Source organism: Aptenodytes patagonicus, chromosome Z, assembly GCF_965638725.1.
Source record: "Aptenodytes patagonicus chromosome Z, bAptPat1.pri.cur, whole genome shotgun sequence".
Taxonomy (NCBI): Eukaryota; Metazoa; Chordata; class Aves; order Sphenisciformes; family Spheniscidae; genus Aptenodytes; species Aptenodytes patagonicus.
Genome location: NC_134982.1, coordinates 64,157,462 through 64,175,483, shown reverse-complemented (window position 1 = coordinate 64,175,483; position 18,022 = coordinate 64,157,462). Strand labels below are relative to the sequence as shown.

At 38.0% G+C, this 18,022-nt stretch overlaps 1 protein-coding gene across 4 annotated transcripts in view; it reads right to left on the bottom strand.

Moving 5' to 3' along the window:
* FER (FER tyrosine kinase) overlaps nucleotides 1-18,022 on the bottom strand; it is a 195,092-nt gene that overhangs the window by 122,704 nt on the left and 54,366 nt on the right. For 3 of the 4 annotated variants that reach the window (XR_012997479.1, XM_076363240.1, XM_076363241.1), the window contains exons 9-10: nucleotides 17,168-17,290; nucleotides 13,644-13,833 (exon numbers count right to left, since the gene is read on the bottom strand). Coding sequence is in view for 3 of the 4 variants with exons in the window: in XM_076363240.1 (XP_076219355.1) it covers nucleotides 13,644-13,833; nucleotides 17,168-17,290 (313 nt within the window). In the remaining variant the exon portion in view is untranslated. Of the gene's footprint in view, nucleotides 1-9,478; nucleotides 9,749-13,643; nucleotides 13,834-17,167; nucleotides 17,291-18,022 lie in introns of those variants that run through there. The other variant, XM_076363243.1, reaches the window with a different exon arrangement.

Sequence of the window (18,022 nt, the reverse complement as noted above, 5' to 3'; positions counted from 1 at the left end):
TACTCAGTAACAGAAGGAATGACATAGTCTTTCCAGACCTCATTAAATATATATTCAAAAAGCTGTAGTTTGGATTTGGTTGCTTTTTAGTCACAGATACACACAGTAATGCTTGCTAAAGAAACGCATCTGACACATCAGTGGTGGAGTCCAGATTTTAGGCATTTAAGCCCAAGAAAGTCTGGTCCCTGGAAAAGGATTAGAGGCATTGAAGCAGCTATACCCTGAAGTGCTGACAGCTGCTAGGGGAACAGTGGCCAGAAGTCAACATGTAAGGAAGGAATAGAGAACAAGAACATCCTCTCTATATTGCATGACCTTGAAATCCACAAGTAACCATAAGTCCTTCCAGGGTTCACAAGACACTAAGAACTAAATACTCGATAGCTGCAGATTCCCAGACTGCAGGCAGGGACTTGCAACCCAACTTTAGCAGAGGTCAATCCCAGCTCACAGAAGACAGTACTCCATTGGCAGAGGAAACACCCCAAGATTTCCCCTAACCTCAAAGGAAGTTCCTAGACACCCCTGAAGACTCCGGTGTCCCCAGCCACCCACTACATGAACTCACCAGAAGTGCGTTGTCTGTAAGTTTATTACTGTACTGTTCTGACCGGTTTAAAGTAACATTTGCTGGATTCTGCCCTCTCCACACCGCCACACAAAAACTGGCACCTACCAGTGAAGATCCCTCTTATGACTCATCGACTGGCTCTGACTCATTGACCGGCTCTAATGAAGCCACCCTGGCAAATGCTACATCAAGCGACATGAAATAGCACTACACATGTTATACAATCTGACAGGATGTAAAGCCTCTTTCTTCCCCCAATAAATAGCATTATTAAATATGGACTGGCAATTGTACCCTATTTTGAAAATCGTATTGTGAGAGGATGCATTTGTTTTATCACAGTAAAACAAAGCTTCACGGAGTTAACCCACAACAGCTTCAGTCAGATGGGACACAGCAGGTTCTTAGCCAGACCCACATTTATGTTAGCTGTATTAAAGAATAAAACTGATCCTTTCATAACCAGAAAGATTCTGTAGTACGACTAGATTCAAATTTGATCAGGTATTTCTATTTGACAGCGAGCACAGTCAGAATGTGATGTTTGCTTTTGGTTTTCACAGATCCCTGCATCAGTTTATTAACAAAATCAGCTTGCACATTAATAGATAAAATGATAAGAGCAACTTTGTGACAGCTGCAACACACAACTTTAGCAAAATACCTGAGGTAGGCTTAATGAGTAGTCTTTGTAGGGTGCCAATTTAAAATTAAGCTTTTATTTCTGTAAATAATACATACTGGCATAACTACTGGAAATATACTAGTATTCTTGTTCAGAACAGACAGGCACAATACACAAATGACCACTACTTTTTCAAATAAGGGAAATAGCAAACCAACATAGACGTTTTTACACAGTAAGTAAACACCACAGATATCTGCCAATTTCAACAACAGAAAAACAAAAATGCAAACCCAATAAATAGGCAGTGTTCAAATTCTACTCTGAGTAAAGCCTATGGTCCACTGAACTCATGTCATACCTCAGATCACAACTGTATAAATCATAAACACGAACATGACTATTCTGAAAATACAGACATCAAGGAGGAAAGACGTAGTGTGCAAGTCTCAGTAATGGTACCAGAGAGTAACAGATTTCAATCCTGTCCAAGGTGAAGTTCATAAATTTTATCTAGCACAATGAGCCAAAATAAATTAGGTAGCATTTCTCCCGTGGTATTACAAAAAGACTTTGAGTTGTTATGCTCAGTGGTCAACAGAAGGAGTCTTTCACATGTTTCAGTCATTACTCATTAAAAGGGGACTGTCCAATCAAGGGGTCTCTCCTCAAAGTTCATCAGTAGTACCTATTAAGCATCCTCAAGCTGCTTGTCAAATCAAAGGCCAGTCTCCTCTGTTACAGAAGAAACTTCTTTCACTTCCCCCCCAAAAAGAACCAGTAATTTCTACAGATTATGGGCATAGTTATATATGACTCAATGGGTGAACTTCTTAATAAGTACGTTGAAGAAAGTAACGGAGATGATACTTCAGCCCTCTTGGTTGAAAATCCTTATTTCCTCACTAATTTTCATCACATACTATAAAGCCTCATTTCATTACCACACTGTTCCTGAGACACTTCAATGCCAAGAGCAAATTGTAGATACAATGATCCATATAAACAGTGTTAATTTACAAATGATATATATAAAATCCCACAGACTGAACAGATCAACCACACAAAATCAGCAAACACCTGAAGTGGACCAAAATCCTCTAATACACAGCCACAGCTTTGTATACTACCACACTGGCTCTCAGTAGAGCTCTCCTAACAACCACATTAGTGACCTTAAAGAGGATGTTTCCCCAACGAGAATAGCCTTAGAAGAAAACAGTCACATTTTTCAAAAAGCTACTTCATTGCCCCATTCAAAAATTACTTGAAGTCAAATCATCCCTCCATTAATGGCACTTATGTAGATGTCACATATTACTGTAGCCGGGAACTTGCATGAACTATCACTAAACAAGCACAATCACACTGTAACAAGATCCTGTTAGGTAGGAAATGCTCACAACTCCCACCTGCAGGTTTGTCTTTTTGTCCCCCCATAGAGATAACAACATCTCCCCTTTATGCTAGAATAGCAACTGACTTTTACAGCAAGCTAGTTAACATAAGAAAACTGAATTTATATCAGCTGTTCTGAACTTTCATTTTCCTTGAGGACTGGGGCTTCTCTTTCAGACTAATGAAACACTTGTGTACCTAAAAGTTTCTTTTTTTTTTAACCCAGAAGTTATTTTTTAACTTTTTTTTTAGTAGAACCCTCTGAATATATCTTCCCTCACTTAAAAAGAATACAAAATTCACAACATGTTTTAGTGCAACAGTATAGTCACCTCAGTGTAATGCCTGCTCAGTCACATCAGCTTCACCTGTATTGCGACATTCTCTGTGCACCCAGAATGAATTCAGTGTAACAATTAACAAATTCAACTACTCTAGAGAGCTGCTAGCATAGAAGATGAAAACTTCAGGTTACCACTATACAGAAATTGTGAAGACTGTCAAGCATCTAATTTTAGCCCCCTCACCCCACTATATTCAAGTTTCCATTTCTCTCCCTCCTACCTACAGTTCTTTGTTTTCATTTTTATCACAGTCACTAAGTAAACGCTAAATACAGGTTTCCAGAGTGAGATAATTTCAGTTATGTTAGCTATTGTGAAAGTCCGCATTGTCACAAAGGTTCGGCAAAACTACGTAAATTTAATTTAAAGGGGAAATGACAGAAGATTATGTTACATATAAACCCAAACATTGAGTGATTTTATTTCATCTTAGTACTTGAACCTAAGATCTGGAAATAAAACAAGTAATTCTGAGGCACATCAAAACCAAACATTTGCATATATAGCTCCTAATCCTTTAAATTCTCAGGCTATATCACTTCTATCCCATGTTTTTCTTGATTATACTATTTATGCTTTGATTTACCACCCAACACATCACTGTGGCAATACGTGTTGAAAAAAGCAACGCCACAGTCTCATGGAAATATTCTCCCTCATAGAATTATACTAACACTGACAACCTGTAAAACAGCACATGCATCTTGAAATTGTCAAGTTGGCTCCACTTTCTCATCCTCTCATTCAACTCATCTACAGAGCAACAAATTAAAGCAGTTATTTCATTAGGCAAGCAAGTAAGCATCTATCAGAATATTAATGTCGGGGTCCTGAGGGCACCGATAGGCTTCAGCAGCCCTGACCAGCCTCACCTGGAGACTCACACCACCCCTGCCCATGTGCTCACCAGCCCCATTTCAGCTCAGGCACAAAGTCCTGGCCTGAGCTGCATCATAGGTACCTGTCTCCGGCTTTGTCTCTGGCCCTGCCTCCTGAATGAATCCTTCATACATATGTTGTAGCTTTCTCCAGTCCTGTGTTTGGTCCTGTGTCCTGGACAGACTTTGGACCCGCATTATAGCCTTGTCTTCAGCCCTGTCTTTGAACCCTTCTCCTTTTGCTCCTGACTGGACCCCTAGTTGGACTCTGAACCTGATTCATTGCTTTGCTGCCTCTGGAGCTGCCCATGGACCTTCTTAACATCTGGCTCTGCCACTGTGCTCACACCCTGTGGGACAGCACCCCACCAGTGAGGGCATTGCCCAGCCTGGGGTCACCCTCATCTCCTGGATCACCGCTCCTTTTCGAGCAGCTGGCTCTTGCTGCACGCTAACCATTTAGGACTCATTTCCTATCATATCTCTGGATGCTGCCTATGAGAGGAGATTTTAAAGTGCAATCAAATCTTAAAGAAAGAAATTGAGGAGACTTTTTCCCTGTAATTTGATTCACATTGTATTGGCAAGGTTTTGGCAGCAGGGGGGCTACATGGGTGGCTTCTATGAGAAGCTGCTAGAAGCTTCCCCCATGTCCGATAGAGCCAATGCCAGCCGGCTCCAAGATGGACCCACCGCTGGCCAAGGCTGAGCTAATCAGTGACAGTGGTAGTGCCTCTGTGATAATGTATTTAAGAGGGGTGAAAAAAACCTGCACAACTGCAGCTAGAAAAGGAGTGAGAATATGTGAGAGAAACAACTCTGCAGCCACCAAGGTCAGTGAAGAAGGAGGAGGAGGTGCTCCAGGCACCGGAGCAGAGATTCCCCTGCAGCCTATGGTGAAGACCATGGTGAGGCAGGCTGTCCCCCTGCAGCCCATGGAGGTTAACGGTGGAGCAGATATCCACCTGCAGCCCGCAGAGGACCCCACGCTGGAGCAGGTGGATGTGCCTGAAGGAGGCTGTGACCCCGTGAAGAGCCTGTGCTGGAACAGATATCCACCTGCAGCCCATAGAGGACCCCACACTGGAGCAGGTGGATGTGCCTGAAGGAGGCTGTGACCCCATGGAGAGCCTGTGCTGGAGCAGGCTCCTGGCAGGACCTGTGGAGAGGAGCCCATGCTGGAGCAGCTTTACTGGCAGGACTTGTGACCCCGCTGGAGCAGTCTGTTCCTGAAGGACTGCACCCCATGGAAGGGACCCATGCTGAAGCAGTTAATGAAGAACTGCAGCCTGTGAGAAGGACTCACATTGGAGAAGTTTGTGGAGAACTGTCTCCTGTGGGAGGGATGCCACGCTGGAGCAGGGGAAGAGCGTGACGAGTCCTCTCCCTGAGGACGAAGGAGCAGCAGAAATAATGTGTGATGAACTGACTGCAACCCCCATTCCCCATCCCCCTGCACTGCTTAGGCGGGGAGAAGGTAGAGAAATTCGGGAGTAAAGTTAAGCCCAGTAAGAAGGGAGGAGTGGGGGGAAGGTGTTTTAAGATTTAGTTTTTATTTTCTCATTATCCTACTCTGATTTGATTGGTGATAAATTAAATTAATTTCTCCAAGTTGAGTCTGTTTTGCCCGTGACAGTAACTGCTGAGTGATCTCTCCCTGTCCTTATCTCGACCCACGAGCCTTTTGTTATATTTTCTTTCCCCTGTCCAGCTGAGGAAGGGGAGCGATACAGCAGCTTGGGTGGGCACCTGGCATCCAGCCAGGGTCAACCCACCACACACACATATCACAAGTTCCTGTCATACACTGTGACAGGAAATACTTGTAATCTCATTTATCTCAAAATGTCATGTTTATGAAACTTAATAAAGCTGCCAAAGGTTAATAAGAAGTCAAATGAAATACCTGTTCCAACTAGTTTTAAGAACTCCCTAAAAGGGTTAATAGAAAATAAATTATTTGACTAAGAACTTTATTTGCTCAACTAAATGCTGATTAGGAATGAAAGGACCAGGTAGGAGCACCTGGTAAAGAGGTGATCTAAATTCAGCATCTCACAGATGTTAGATTTGAACTTTTTTCCCCAGAACAACCTCTTCTGCTTTCTCTCCAGCTGAGAGAATCATAATACATTCTGGAAGAGGACATATCTTTTCTTTTTTTTTTTTTTTTTTTTTTAGCAAATATCTTTTATTAAAGGCACTGAGTGAGACTAAGGAAAACTTTGAGGCAGGCAAGTCATTCTTAGCTACTCTATCCTTAATTTGTTTTTTTGGTTTGGGGATTTTTTTTTTGAGTTGTACTGATCTATAACCTAGTTTCCAGACAACAAACTCTTGCTTTCTGCAATTAAGAAGCTTGAAAAAAAAATAAGATTAAAAAAATTACTTTGCTTGCATAAAAATTCTGCAGTAACTTCCAGAAAACAAACCTGCTTTTGACCCACACAATCTTACAGATCAGGAATGTTATTTAATTAAAAATAGAAGCAATTCATCAGAGTTCCAATAGTGCCCCAAAAGTAAAGGCCTTCAATCATTTCTCAAGAATGACACATTTCCATGCATCTTGGCTGTGACACTCCAAGCTTTCTTTCGCCTTAGGATGAGGACATTAGTTTCAGAAACTCCTGGATACCTATTGTTATCTTCACGCAAATGTCATTGCCTTTCTCACACAGTCAAATAAATATGTTTCTTGTGGTGTGTTTCTGTACCTCCCTAAAAAGAAGCTGAGATAAGTAATCCTGGAATTTTTTGACTGGATTACAGTGACTATCACATGCCACATGGGACTTTCACTTTCTCTACTGTTAAAGCCTCTTCTGAGCCAAGAACTTCAAAGTGTCTGTTGGAAAATGGGTGTCACCTGTTTGGATATTAGTATCTAGTATTCTTTATGGCTTAGGTTATCCAAGACATCTACATGGGAATGGCAGACATGAGTCACAGCTTTATGTCAGGCAGGATACCTTAAGCAATCTAAAAATGGCATTAATGTTGATATTCAGGCACTTGGATCTCAAGTTGACCAGAAATGTTTTGCATCTATCTTACTGCAGGATGACCCAAAGAAAAAAAATTCAGTGATATCTGAAACATGCTATTTCACTTATCCCACTGTTAAAGATCACCAACAGTAAAAAATAAAAAGAACAAAAAATGATCTGGTATGTATCTTAATGGTAGTGCTCTGAAAGATAGATTAGATTGCCATTCTGGTTTCTCAGTCTGTAGCAGGTAAGAGCTTCCCCACATGGCAGAAAAGAGAAGAAGCCACAAAGCAAACCATAAAATCATACACTTCAAATCTGGCAATAAACTACCAATGGCACTAGATTAAAACCATAAATTCTAATTCCAAGAAATATTTTATAGTAGATTTTAAGACTTTGAGAAGCATAATAATTGCCTTTAAGAACAAGGTTATTTTTAACCAGCCACTTAAAAAAGAAAAAAAGGAAAGGAGAGAGATGACTTAAAGCAGCCAAATTCTATCACATTATTTCCTGTGTGTTGCCTAGAGCCTATAAGAAGTTAATAATCACACTAATTCAGTCCCATTGCTTGCATGAAAAAGATGCAAGAAGCCAATGGTAATAGTTCTGGCAGAAAATTACTACTTTCCTCCCAGCAGACAGAGAAATATTCCAACATATACTGAAACATACACTGGATACCAGTATGTCATTTCTGTTCAAAGGGAAACTTCTGAGTGAAGCTTTCACAGAGAAGATTTTGACTGAAATAACAAATCCCCAGTGGGTATGCAATGCTGCAACACTACTATGATGAAGCCTTCTTCCTCAAGGAAAATTGAAAGCTCTTGAAATATTTTTTGCAGTTCAAGACAAGTATATGTACTTATCTCAAGTACATACACTCTCCTTCATACCGAGAGGGTAAACTAATTCTGCACTTAACAGACTCTGAGAGTTTTGTTTACTCTGAACGAGCCACCTCCCTCAATTCCTCCCAAAGTTTGCTCACACTTCCAATTTTGCCTTTCCCCAAGACTAGGTTATTGCTCAACACTTTTTGTTAGATAATATGCTAACCTTAAGAAATATATAATTTCTGATCCTTAGTCTATGAAAAGATTACTGTCAGGTTCATCTTTTACTTCAGAAGTTTCCAGGCATGTTCACTGGAAAGAGGCTTGACAGCTCCATTGACCTCCCATCTTGTAAATTCTGGGCCAGTCAGTAATACCCACGTGGGACAAAGTATGACTGAGTTTATCTGTCTATTACCTTAGTATCTCCTTTTGGATTGTTCTTCCTCTGATGTATGTGTGTCAGGCAAGTAGGATTTACGAAGAGAAGAAACAGAAGCCAGAACACACTCACTCTGACAGCAAGAGGAAGAGAGTTCATCCTCCACACTTCCTAGAAGCATCTGACATTTGGAGCATTTTTGCTCCATATTAAGTTCTGGCTGTAAGCCAGAAACACGGGTCCCAGCCAGCAAGCTTGGAAAGTGGCCCAAAGCAAAGATCACTTAGTTGAACTTCAGCTGTCCAGGCATCCAACAAATACAACTGTTTATTTCCAAATCTTTTATGAATTAATAGGCACAATCTTACAACATCACTGCACTGGCAGTGTTTCCTCTGCTGAGACAAAAATAAGAGAAAGGATAAGGATACCAGTGCTGCACAGACTTACTTTTGGCCCTGCTTCTATTGACAAGAAACTTAAAATCTTGGAATAGCACAGTGGCACTCTACAAGGTTTATAAATATCTAAATCAAATAACTGTGAAGGGTTCCACTACCACTTCCTAACACATACCCTCATATAATCTTATTTTTGTATAGATGTCATGAGCCACAAATTAGTAGAGAATTACTTACATGGACAGATAAACAAGGGAGCTGTTTGGTGATGCATTACAAAGTGTAGGAATGCCTTAATTCTTCTAAGTCAGTAAGAAAAAAATAAAAATTTTATCTCTACCATTAAGCTTTCTGCTACTGCTGCAACGGGCTGTCACAGAAGCTAACCGTTTCCCTGCATCTGTTTGAAAATAAAGATCCTATATAGCCTAAGACAGTATGGGAAAAGGAGACCCCCTAGTGTGTGGGTACATCTCTCAGTGGGTTATATTTCAGGGCCTTATGATATATCATCTAAAATGCATTTAATGAAGCATCTGTAATCACATAACCAGCTCCTGGAAATGCTCTTTCATATCTATGTAATGGACTTTAAAAAATTCAAAACGTACAAATTGATTAAATTTGTCAATTATTATTTTAATGAGAATCCTGAAAACATTTGCCTCAAACCCAAACCTGCAGAGGAATACTCTAAGACTACTGTTTTGTTGGTCACACTGTTAGAAGGAGCACTGAGTCATGGATTCTAGAAAGCAGGGATGGAAATATAAAGCATTCACATTAGGAAAATAAAAAAGTATTTTTAGAATAATTTACAAATAATGAAACTAGCACTTCAGCACTGTTTCATGCATTCAATATTTTTTCTTCCATAACCACTGAGAACTTTTTTTTTATTTACCACAATCTTCACCAAAAGCTGGCTTATCTTACTTTTAAAGCAATCACTGAGAATAGGATTTCTGAAGCCTTTTAAAAAGGAATGACAAACAGTAAAACCAATGAGATATGCAGTGAACTTTTATTTTTTTTTCCTTTTGGATAATTCTGCTACAACAGATAAAACCTGAATTCAGAAATGTAAAATCTCTTACTAATACCCTTTTTCTGTTACCCCACTGCGTACAGTTTTAAGCATGGCACTCTCCTGGAATGGTGCATTAATAGTTAGATCCATCTCACTGGCTGTATCATGACACCATAATGCTTCAGCTTCCTTTTGCCCTTTGTACCCTTCATGAGTTCATGTTACCAGAGCATCTGTACTCCAGAGCCTTCCATCCTGACAGCCAAGCTGGACTGGAAGTCCTTTAAGGAGTGTATGGAGAAAGAACAGTGAGTGACTTTGTACTGCTGCTCCATGGGCAGTATAGCTGCACAGCTCTTTTAGTTGTCTTACATGCTGTTGAAGACCATGCATAGGGTCTTTCTACATTACCGTTGTATTTTATTATTTATTTATTTATTATTTATTTTATTATGAAAAAATCTCAAAAAATCAGAACAAAACAAAACCAAACCACCACTTCAGATTATTTAGATGTTAGATAGATGAGAACACACTTTTTTCCCTCCACATTTCTGTGTCTCATATGCCTTCTTTACACATATGTAATGATGAAAAACTTTGATTATTCAGTCATAACTAGTCTTTTGGCACTGAGCTCCACCTGCTGACAAGTCTTTCAAGTATTGCAGAGCCTGCATACAAAGTCTCAGTTTTATCAGTGGTTCCAGTATAATGCTGCAGTACACAAAATAAATCTATATGAAGCATTTCTATAGTGAGAAAACCATATAGTTTCAAATACATATTCTTAAAAATAATGGGTTTGCACCTTTATAATATTTGTTTTTACCATGTAAGGAAAAGGAGAAGACATATTAATGTGGCATACAGATTTCACTGTATTATTGCTAAACAAAATGAATTACTATTTTATATTAACTAAATCTATTGCCAGGCTTAAGCAATCCCTGAAGATTTCCTACTTTGTAACAATTTCCAAGTCAATACTGATGCTGTAATTTTAAAGTCTTACTACGAAACGCAAACCACCGCCATTGTACTTAATTACCTGAATAAATGTTTAACTGGCACTGCAATATTCCAAATATTCCTGATGTTTTTATTTCTAATCAGATCATTAGAAATATAAAATTTTTGTTGCTTTCTTTGTTTTAATTATGGTAACTACTGCCATGCTCTGTTGATTATATTAACAGCAAGAATAGCATATGTATCTTAAGACCAATGACAGGCCATACATCCATTGATTGAACAACTAAACACTGAAAAGTTAGTTCAAGATTCCAGATACTAGTTAGTTTTTGTAAAGTGACATAATATACAACAATTTGGATACTACAACATTTTGGCAAAAACCCAGCTGTTTACAAGGAAAAACTAGCTTTTTCTTAGTATCTCCCGCCTTACTTTAATATAAGTATAGCAGAAAAAGTTAACTATGATTTTCCTGATTACATAGTGCATAGTATCATAACTGCGTAACTCTAAGGGGCTCAAAGACATTATTTTAAACTTGTAGCACCTTCTGCATTAAAATTATCTCTGTCTTGCATGGTTATCTCAGTAGAAAGGTATAAGTGCTAGAAACAAGAAAATATGTTTTATTTTTCCATATATGATGCCAAAATTGTTAAATGCAATGTTCAGGAATAGCCAAAAATAGAATTGTTTTAACTCCTTGCTATGCTATCATGATTGAACAAAACAGAATCATCCAGCAATTTCCTTTTTTCTTAAAATGTGTACATGAACACCAATACACAGCTAATATTCTACAAACAATAAAATATATTGACCAAACCAAACCATAGTGAAGACACTAACAAAATATGAAACTTTCTACAGTTAACAGAAGCAAAAAAGAACAAGGAAACAAAGGAAGTTATAACACACACATAACATAACACTGTCTATAAAAACACATCAAACAGCATTTCAGAATTTCATTCCTTGTTAGTATTCTATTTCACTGTTACCTAATGTAAGAGATGGAAAAAAACCCAACTTGCGTTTTGTATATCACATTTTTAATTCTAAATTACCAAAAAAGATCCACATGTGACTGAATACATGAAAATCTACTTCATATGCATGCTCACAACACAAGCCAATTATAATTTTATCATTCTTAGGAAAAGCATTTGTAAAACAACTCTTTACGATGAATTTCTGAAGAGGAATAAATAACCACATTCAAATGTAGTATCAGGCAATATTTAGATGAACTGCTTTTAGATAAAGAGGAGAAACCTAAACGGATTTATAGCTGAAGAAACAACGATCCTCCTGAATGACACCAGGATGAGCATCAGCAGCAAAACCATTTCATTTCTGATCATTTAGCACCTGTATAATTTTATGGAGTTTTACTAAAAAAAATCCCATTATAAAAATCACCAGGATGCTTATTTAGACAAACAGCCCATCAGTGTATTATTTTTTTCATTGTGAGATACAGTCAAGACCGCCCTCTCAAGGTACAGCAATTTGAAAAAAGTTTAATTTAGACTGCAGTTGTATCTACCGCTTTTAGTCAATTTTACCAGCACAGGATATTATCTTAATAGTTGAACAAAACTTAGGTGGTATTTGCCTGTCTTAAATAACTTACTCAAGGGAAATCACCCAGCATGTAAGTCGTATTCTGTTATTTTTCATGGTGCATACAAATTATAAGACTAAATCCCCTGAAGTCAAAATAGCATCATTTTTCTTACTCGCGGTACATTTAATATATGCAAAAATGTATTACTTGCATCATTCTAGAAATCTCAGTACGTACCTCCTCCAACAAAAAAAAAAGATAAATTAACATAGATAACTTTTATTTCAAAAAAATTAAGAGGTCAGAATTCTTCACAGTGTATTGTACATACATGCAAGGATTATTTGCTCCCACCCATTGAAACAAGAGATTTGGACACCAGAAGACAGACTTTAGTAATCTTGAACTGAGGTGGAAGAATACCACTCTCTTGATTAGACTCACCATCTCAACTAACCCTTACAGACAATATGTGCTAGCACCACTACAGAATATCACATGAAATAACTAAGAAGATAGTCTACCCCAAAAAGATGCCAAGCCTCTTAACCTTTCACAGCCATTATCCCGATCCTTCCTTTGTCTTTTCCCATCTTTTGGTGCTTTATCAACTCCTCCTAGATCATGACAAGCAAACAAGCTTTGTAAAATAATGTTTTGTACCAGTGAAAATGGCAACCACCTGCTAGAGCCTTGTAAATATGAAACAGTAGTAGTGGAAGCAAGAGAATACTGACAATTAAGTGTAACTGTAGAATGGGAATGGAAGAAAAAACAAACTTGGTTCCACAAATAGATGGAAAAAACAAAAGCATTCCTCTCAGATACAACCATTTCATTATCATTTCACTGAGCTACTGCTCTGTGGGTCAAAAGAGATGGCAAGCTCAACCTCTAAAGAAAACAAGTTACAAGCATCTTGTATATGTCAAACCTAATCCATAAAAGCAAACACTACTGCTTGTCCCTTTAGTAGACAGGTACTATTTGTTTGCTTTATGTGGCCTACTATCTCTACACATAGCTGCATACAGTTGAGAAAAGGAAGTCACACAAAATATTAGCAAAGTACTTATTTTAATTACATGGGGTCTCATCAATAGCACAAAAAGTTCCTTTTGATTATTAAGAGCATGTAAACATTTAAAACTAAGTTGCAAAGAAACCAGTGTTTGTTTTTGTTTAAAGAAAAGCGTAACTGTAGTACCTAAAATTAATTTCTCAATTACACAATGTGTGCAGTGATTCTAACAGCTTTTACTGTTAGTTTTCTATCTACAACTGTGAATGTATTTCTTCAACACAGCCAATGAAATTACCAGTAGCTACTCAGTCACGTTTACTAAATTTATTTAAGGATTTATGCTTGTGATTCTAAAACAATCTAATGTAATCTAAGCATCAAATGTGCAGAAGACCAGCAAAGTCCACAGACATACAGAGGGTGTTACAAGTTATTGCAACTTAAAAAGAATCACACAACTGAACTGTTTTTCTAAACGAGCCTCCACAAATGCAAAGTGAAGTTTATCCACTTCAGTCATCCTTGCGAATATCTTGAGACTGATCCCAGGACTAAAGCACAACAGCAAGGCTGCACAATTCAGTAAAACCGACGTAAAACTTACCATAGAAGTGACTGATCTGGCATCTTCTTCGTAATTCACTACAGGTGGTGGCTCTTTCCCATCATTCTCTTGAACCTTTTGTTCCAGTAGTTCTTTCTGGGCTGCAAATTTTGCCTCAGAGCATCTTAATTGCTGAACTGTTTGCTTAAGTTCTTCCAGAGCTTGCTTTTGACTCAGCAAGAGGACAATACTGCAGAGAAAAATAACAAACAATTTAAAAATATACATGATTTAAAATACATACTTTGTTTCATAAAAGCTAAAAAAAACCCAAAACCAAAATCATTTTCAATACTGGAACCTGTTTTTCTTTTTTTCACTTTATCCATTCATTTCATGAAGGAAATTTACTAAACTTTTATAAAAGCATGAAAAATCCTCAACAGAATTATTTGTTTTAAGGCATAAAACACATGAAGCAATTCTAGACAATTTTCAAAGCTACAAGACAATGCAAACACCTACTCTGCCATTCTCTTTTCTCGATCCATCACAAAAATCACTGATAATAAATATAGATGAAACTACTATTTTCGTCCACTTTTGACTGCATTTATAAAGACTAGCGTTCCTCATCCTTTAGAAAAGAAATACATTTTTAGATTATTATTTCCAGTGATGAGAAATCCGCTGCAATCCACATAGCTGTTGTAATAATAATTTGCACTATTAAACTCACCTTACATCCAGTATAAATTCATCTGGTGTCAAGTTAGAGACATCTGTTGTCTCTTCTGGACTGAAAGGTCCTCTACTGTGTAAGTATTTCTGGACTGCAGTCTAACATTCTTCTTATGAAGCTAAATAAATTGAATTCCATGAGGAGTTGCTAAAAGCAATTTTTTCTTGTGCTTGAGAGAGCATGCTTTTATGGCTCTTCTCTGAATACCCCTCATACTCCTGAATACTCCGAGACAGACATAATTCAAGCATTATTGAAAGACAAGCAGACCACTTAGAACACCTACAGGTACCCAGATGACTCTCTTATCCCCAAGAACTGCCAAAACTAAAGATGGACAGAAGCTGCCTAACAGACAGAACCATCCACAGTACAATACAGACACCCTTAAAAGCACTCAACTGGAGCCCAGCAACATGCGGTCTATAAAAAGATGCAGAGTTCTCACAGTCTGCAAGAACAGAAGAAGGAGGTAGAGGGGCCAGAACCACGAAGAATGAGGACAGTGTAAAGAAAAATCACAGTATTCTGTCACTCTGTATCTTCAGGATAATCCCTGGAAGACAGACCCTCCTGCCAGCCCTACCCTTGGAGAAAAAAAGAAATTTAAAACTTGTTGATACTGAGATTGTTCCTTCACAAACTGATGCTGAGCCAAATGACTATTCAAACAGGTTCCAAAGCGATAAGGGAACCATCTGTCATAAAATCCTTATTGGCAGGAAAAGATAAAAATTGTGCCCCTATAGACGAGCATTGTACTAAGTCACCAAAGAACAGAACTCCTGACAACCAGCAGAATGATCATTCATGTAAAAAGGATAAGTATGATGTAGGAAGACACAACTAGAAGACCTGAAACTTAGGTTTGGCATGAGACTGCACACATGGCGCCAGGATAATAGTACCAATACAGCTAAATATTGAGGAGGAACACAAAATCAGAGGCCTGGAGATACACTTCTGCACATGCCCTAATGAAAAGTGCAGTACGTGCAAAGATCAATTCGTAGTGTTGCCAGAATTAGACACAAAGAAACGCTTTCAAGCCCCAACTCAAGACTGCCACTGCAAAGTGAGTAAACAACTCAGAACTTGCGGTACTGAAGCTGTGTCAGAAAGAAGTGGGGAGACAGCTGAAGTCCAGACTGGTTCAAGTGAAGAGACAGAAAACATGATTTTGCAGACTTTTACCATCATTTTGCCCAGATAAAGCAGACAAGGAGACTTCCTCAGCACTGAAGGGCGAACCTCAGCACCTTGGGTGAGGCTCAACTCCTCACTTTCTTTCCTGATGACAGACTTGCATTGCCAGAATGACCTCTGGCTCAAGAGGCAAGCTTTCCTTTATTGCCCAACTACCTTTACCTTTCAGCTTGCCTTGCAGCACTGAGGCCAGTGCCATATGCTACGACAGCAGTCAAGAACATGCAACAGTTGGATGAGATCTTCTAGGGGCCATAAGTACATGCAAAAACATCCTGATCACTCTGCACTGCAGTTAAAAGTTGAAAATGGGGTCCATTGGAGGAAGGCATGACCAATGACAAATCAGAACTGAGGCAACTTCAGGGAAACTTTTATCATACAACTAGAAATCTAAGCCAGATTTCGTGCCTTTTAATAAGACCTACAGGTATACTGGTGCAGTCTGAACTGAAATCGTCTCCTCAGCACCACAAACATCAGCTACAGGATCAGTCAAAGCAGCCTATCCACAGCAAGAAGTACAGGGATGGTCTGAACTATTTTCAGAGAGATAACTGATAACAAAACAATACTGAGGGGAAAAAAAATACACCACAAAACTCATCTAGTTCAAATATAGTTTATCCTCTAAGTAACATGCAGCAAGGAAGGTAGGTCAAGAACAAAAAAATTGGAAAATATACTGTGAGTACACGTGAATTTCACCAAAGAAAGAACAGGGAAGTATCTAATCAAAACATTGATATCATATACATACATAAAGTTTTGGATATGAATGAAATACTATCCAATGTATCAAGTGACTAGATGCCTTCAACAAAGAGCTTCAAGACTTCTTCAGTGAATGAAGACAGGATTACCTGAGGACTTGCATTCCAATTCACCGGTATTGTAAACTAATATTTATGACCAAGTTAATAATATTATGACTGATTGCAGCAGAATCAGAAAACCATCACTACAGACAGGTTTCTTATCTGTTGTATTAACTCCAGTTTAGACTGGGATGTGAATATTTTTTCTAACAAGGAGTAGGAAAAAACCTAAAGATCTTGCCCAAGAATGATTCTTTATAATAATGTTTTATTTATAGCACTGTAAAACACTCATTAATCGCTCGCCTTCATTATTTACTATGCAGTAGTACAGGGTATCAGATCTACATTCAGTTTTGTAAAGAAAGTGCAATGAAGAATGAACTTAACCTGACGAGTTCCAAACATATTATTGCATAAGAAAGAGTACATCTTGCACAGGACTCTGAAAGTCTTTCACAAAATTGCATCTACACAATGAACCCCGTCAAACAGAGAGGCAATCTGAACTGTCTCCTCTTCTTCCATCAAGCTGAAGTTATAATGCTAACCAAAGGTCTAGTTCTTGAGTCATCCCAACACTATGACAATTATATTAAACTAATGGAGCTGCTCAGTTCTCCAATGAATTAGGATCTGCAGTGGGTAAGTGTTATTTTAGAGATGGGAAACTAACTTCTTGTTGTTTTTCACAATAATCATTTCTTACAAAAGCAGAACAAGATTAGTGGAGGTTATTTCTTATTTAAGTCTTAGGAATTGCATTATAGACACTTTTCCCTCAAATTATTATATTTTGAAATTTCATTTCAACTTACTCAGACTTCTTTTCACAAGTCTTAGAGGACTCTTCTATTTTTTTCTCTAGTTCCAACACAAGTTCCTCTTTGCTCAAAAGGGTTTGCTGTGTCTGAATCAGTTCTTCTATTACTGTTTTTAACCTGTAAGACATAGATTTCAGAAACCCACATTGTGAATACACAAACTGTATACAGTTGGGAGCACTGTATTTTTTTTTTCCTGAAGATGAAAAGGAGCATTACTCTTTAAGTTATCTTTCTCAGTGCTTGGTGATCTTTTTTTGTGGATATACCTTTATATTATGTTATTATTGCATACATATTATTGCAGATCCCATACTAGCCTCTGTATTCATACAAGGTTACAGAATGATCTGCTGCCTGTAGGCTCTGCTATCAAGAAATTTTCTTGCAGAATGTGTGATGAGTTCTGTGAACTAATGCCTTCCTAATATACGGCTAATTTATGAGATGCTTTATGAAAGACGAAAACTTTCCAACTCCTGAAGTTCACATTAAATGAATACACAGAATCAGTAGTTGGGCTGTATTCATCTCTAGAAATAGCAAAAATACAAACTGATACTTTCTGTTATAAGTGATCTGTATATTTTTCTCTACAATTAACTTTTTTAAAGCTACACAATCTTTGATAACGGTTAATTCAAAGGAAAGATAAAACTTGTACAAGAACACTAACAGAGAAGGGGTTACTGCACATTAAAACCATTACTGACACTTTGCAATTATGCTGGCAAATGTTCCAATAACCAAAAAGTCAACAAATGTACAATAACATTTGCACTCTGAACAATGCAGATAAATGGCTCATATAATGATGACTTCTGAAATGCATATCAAAATATATATGTT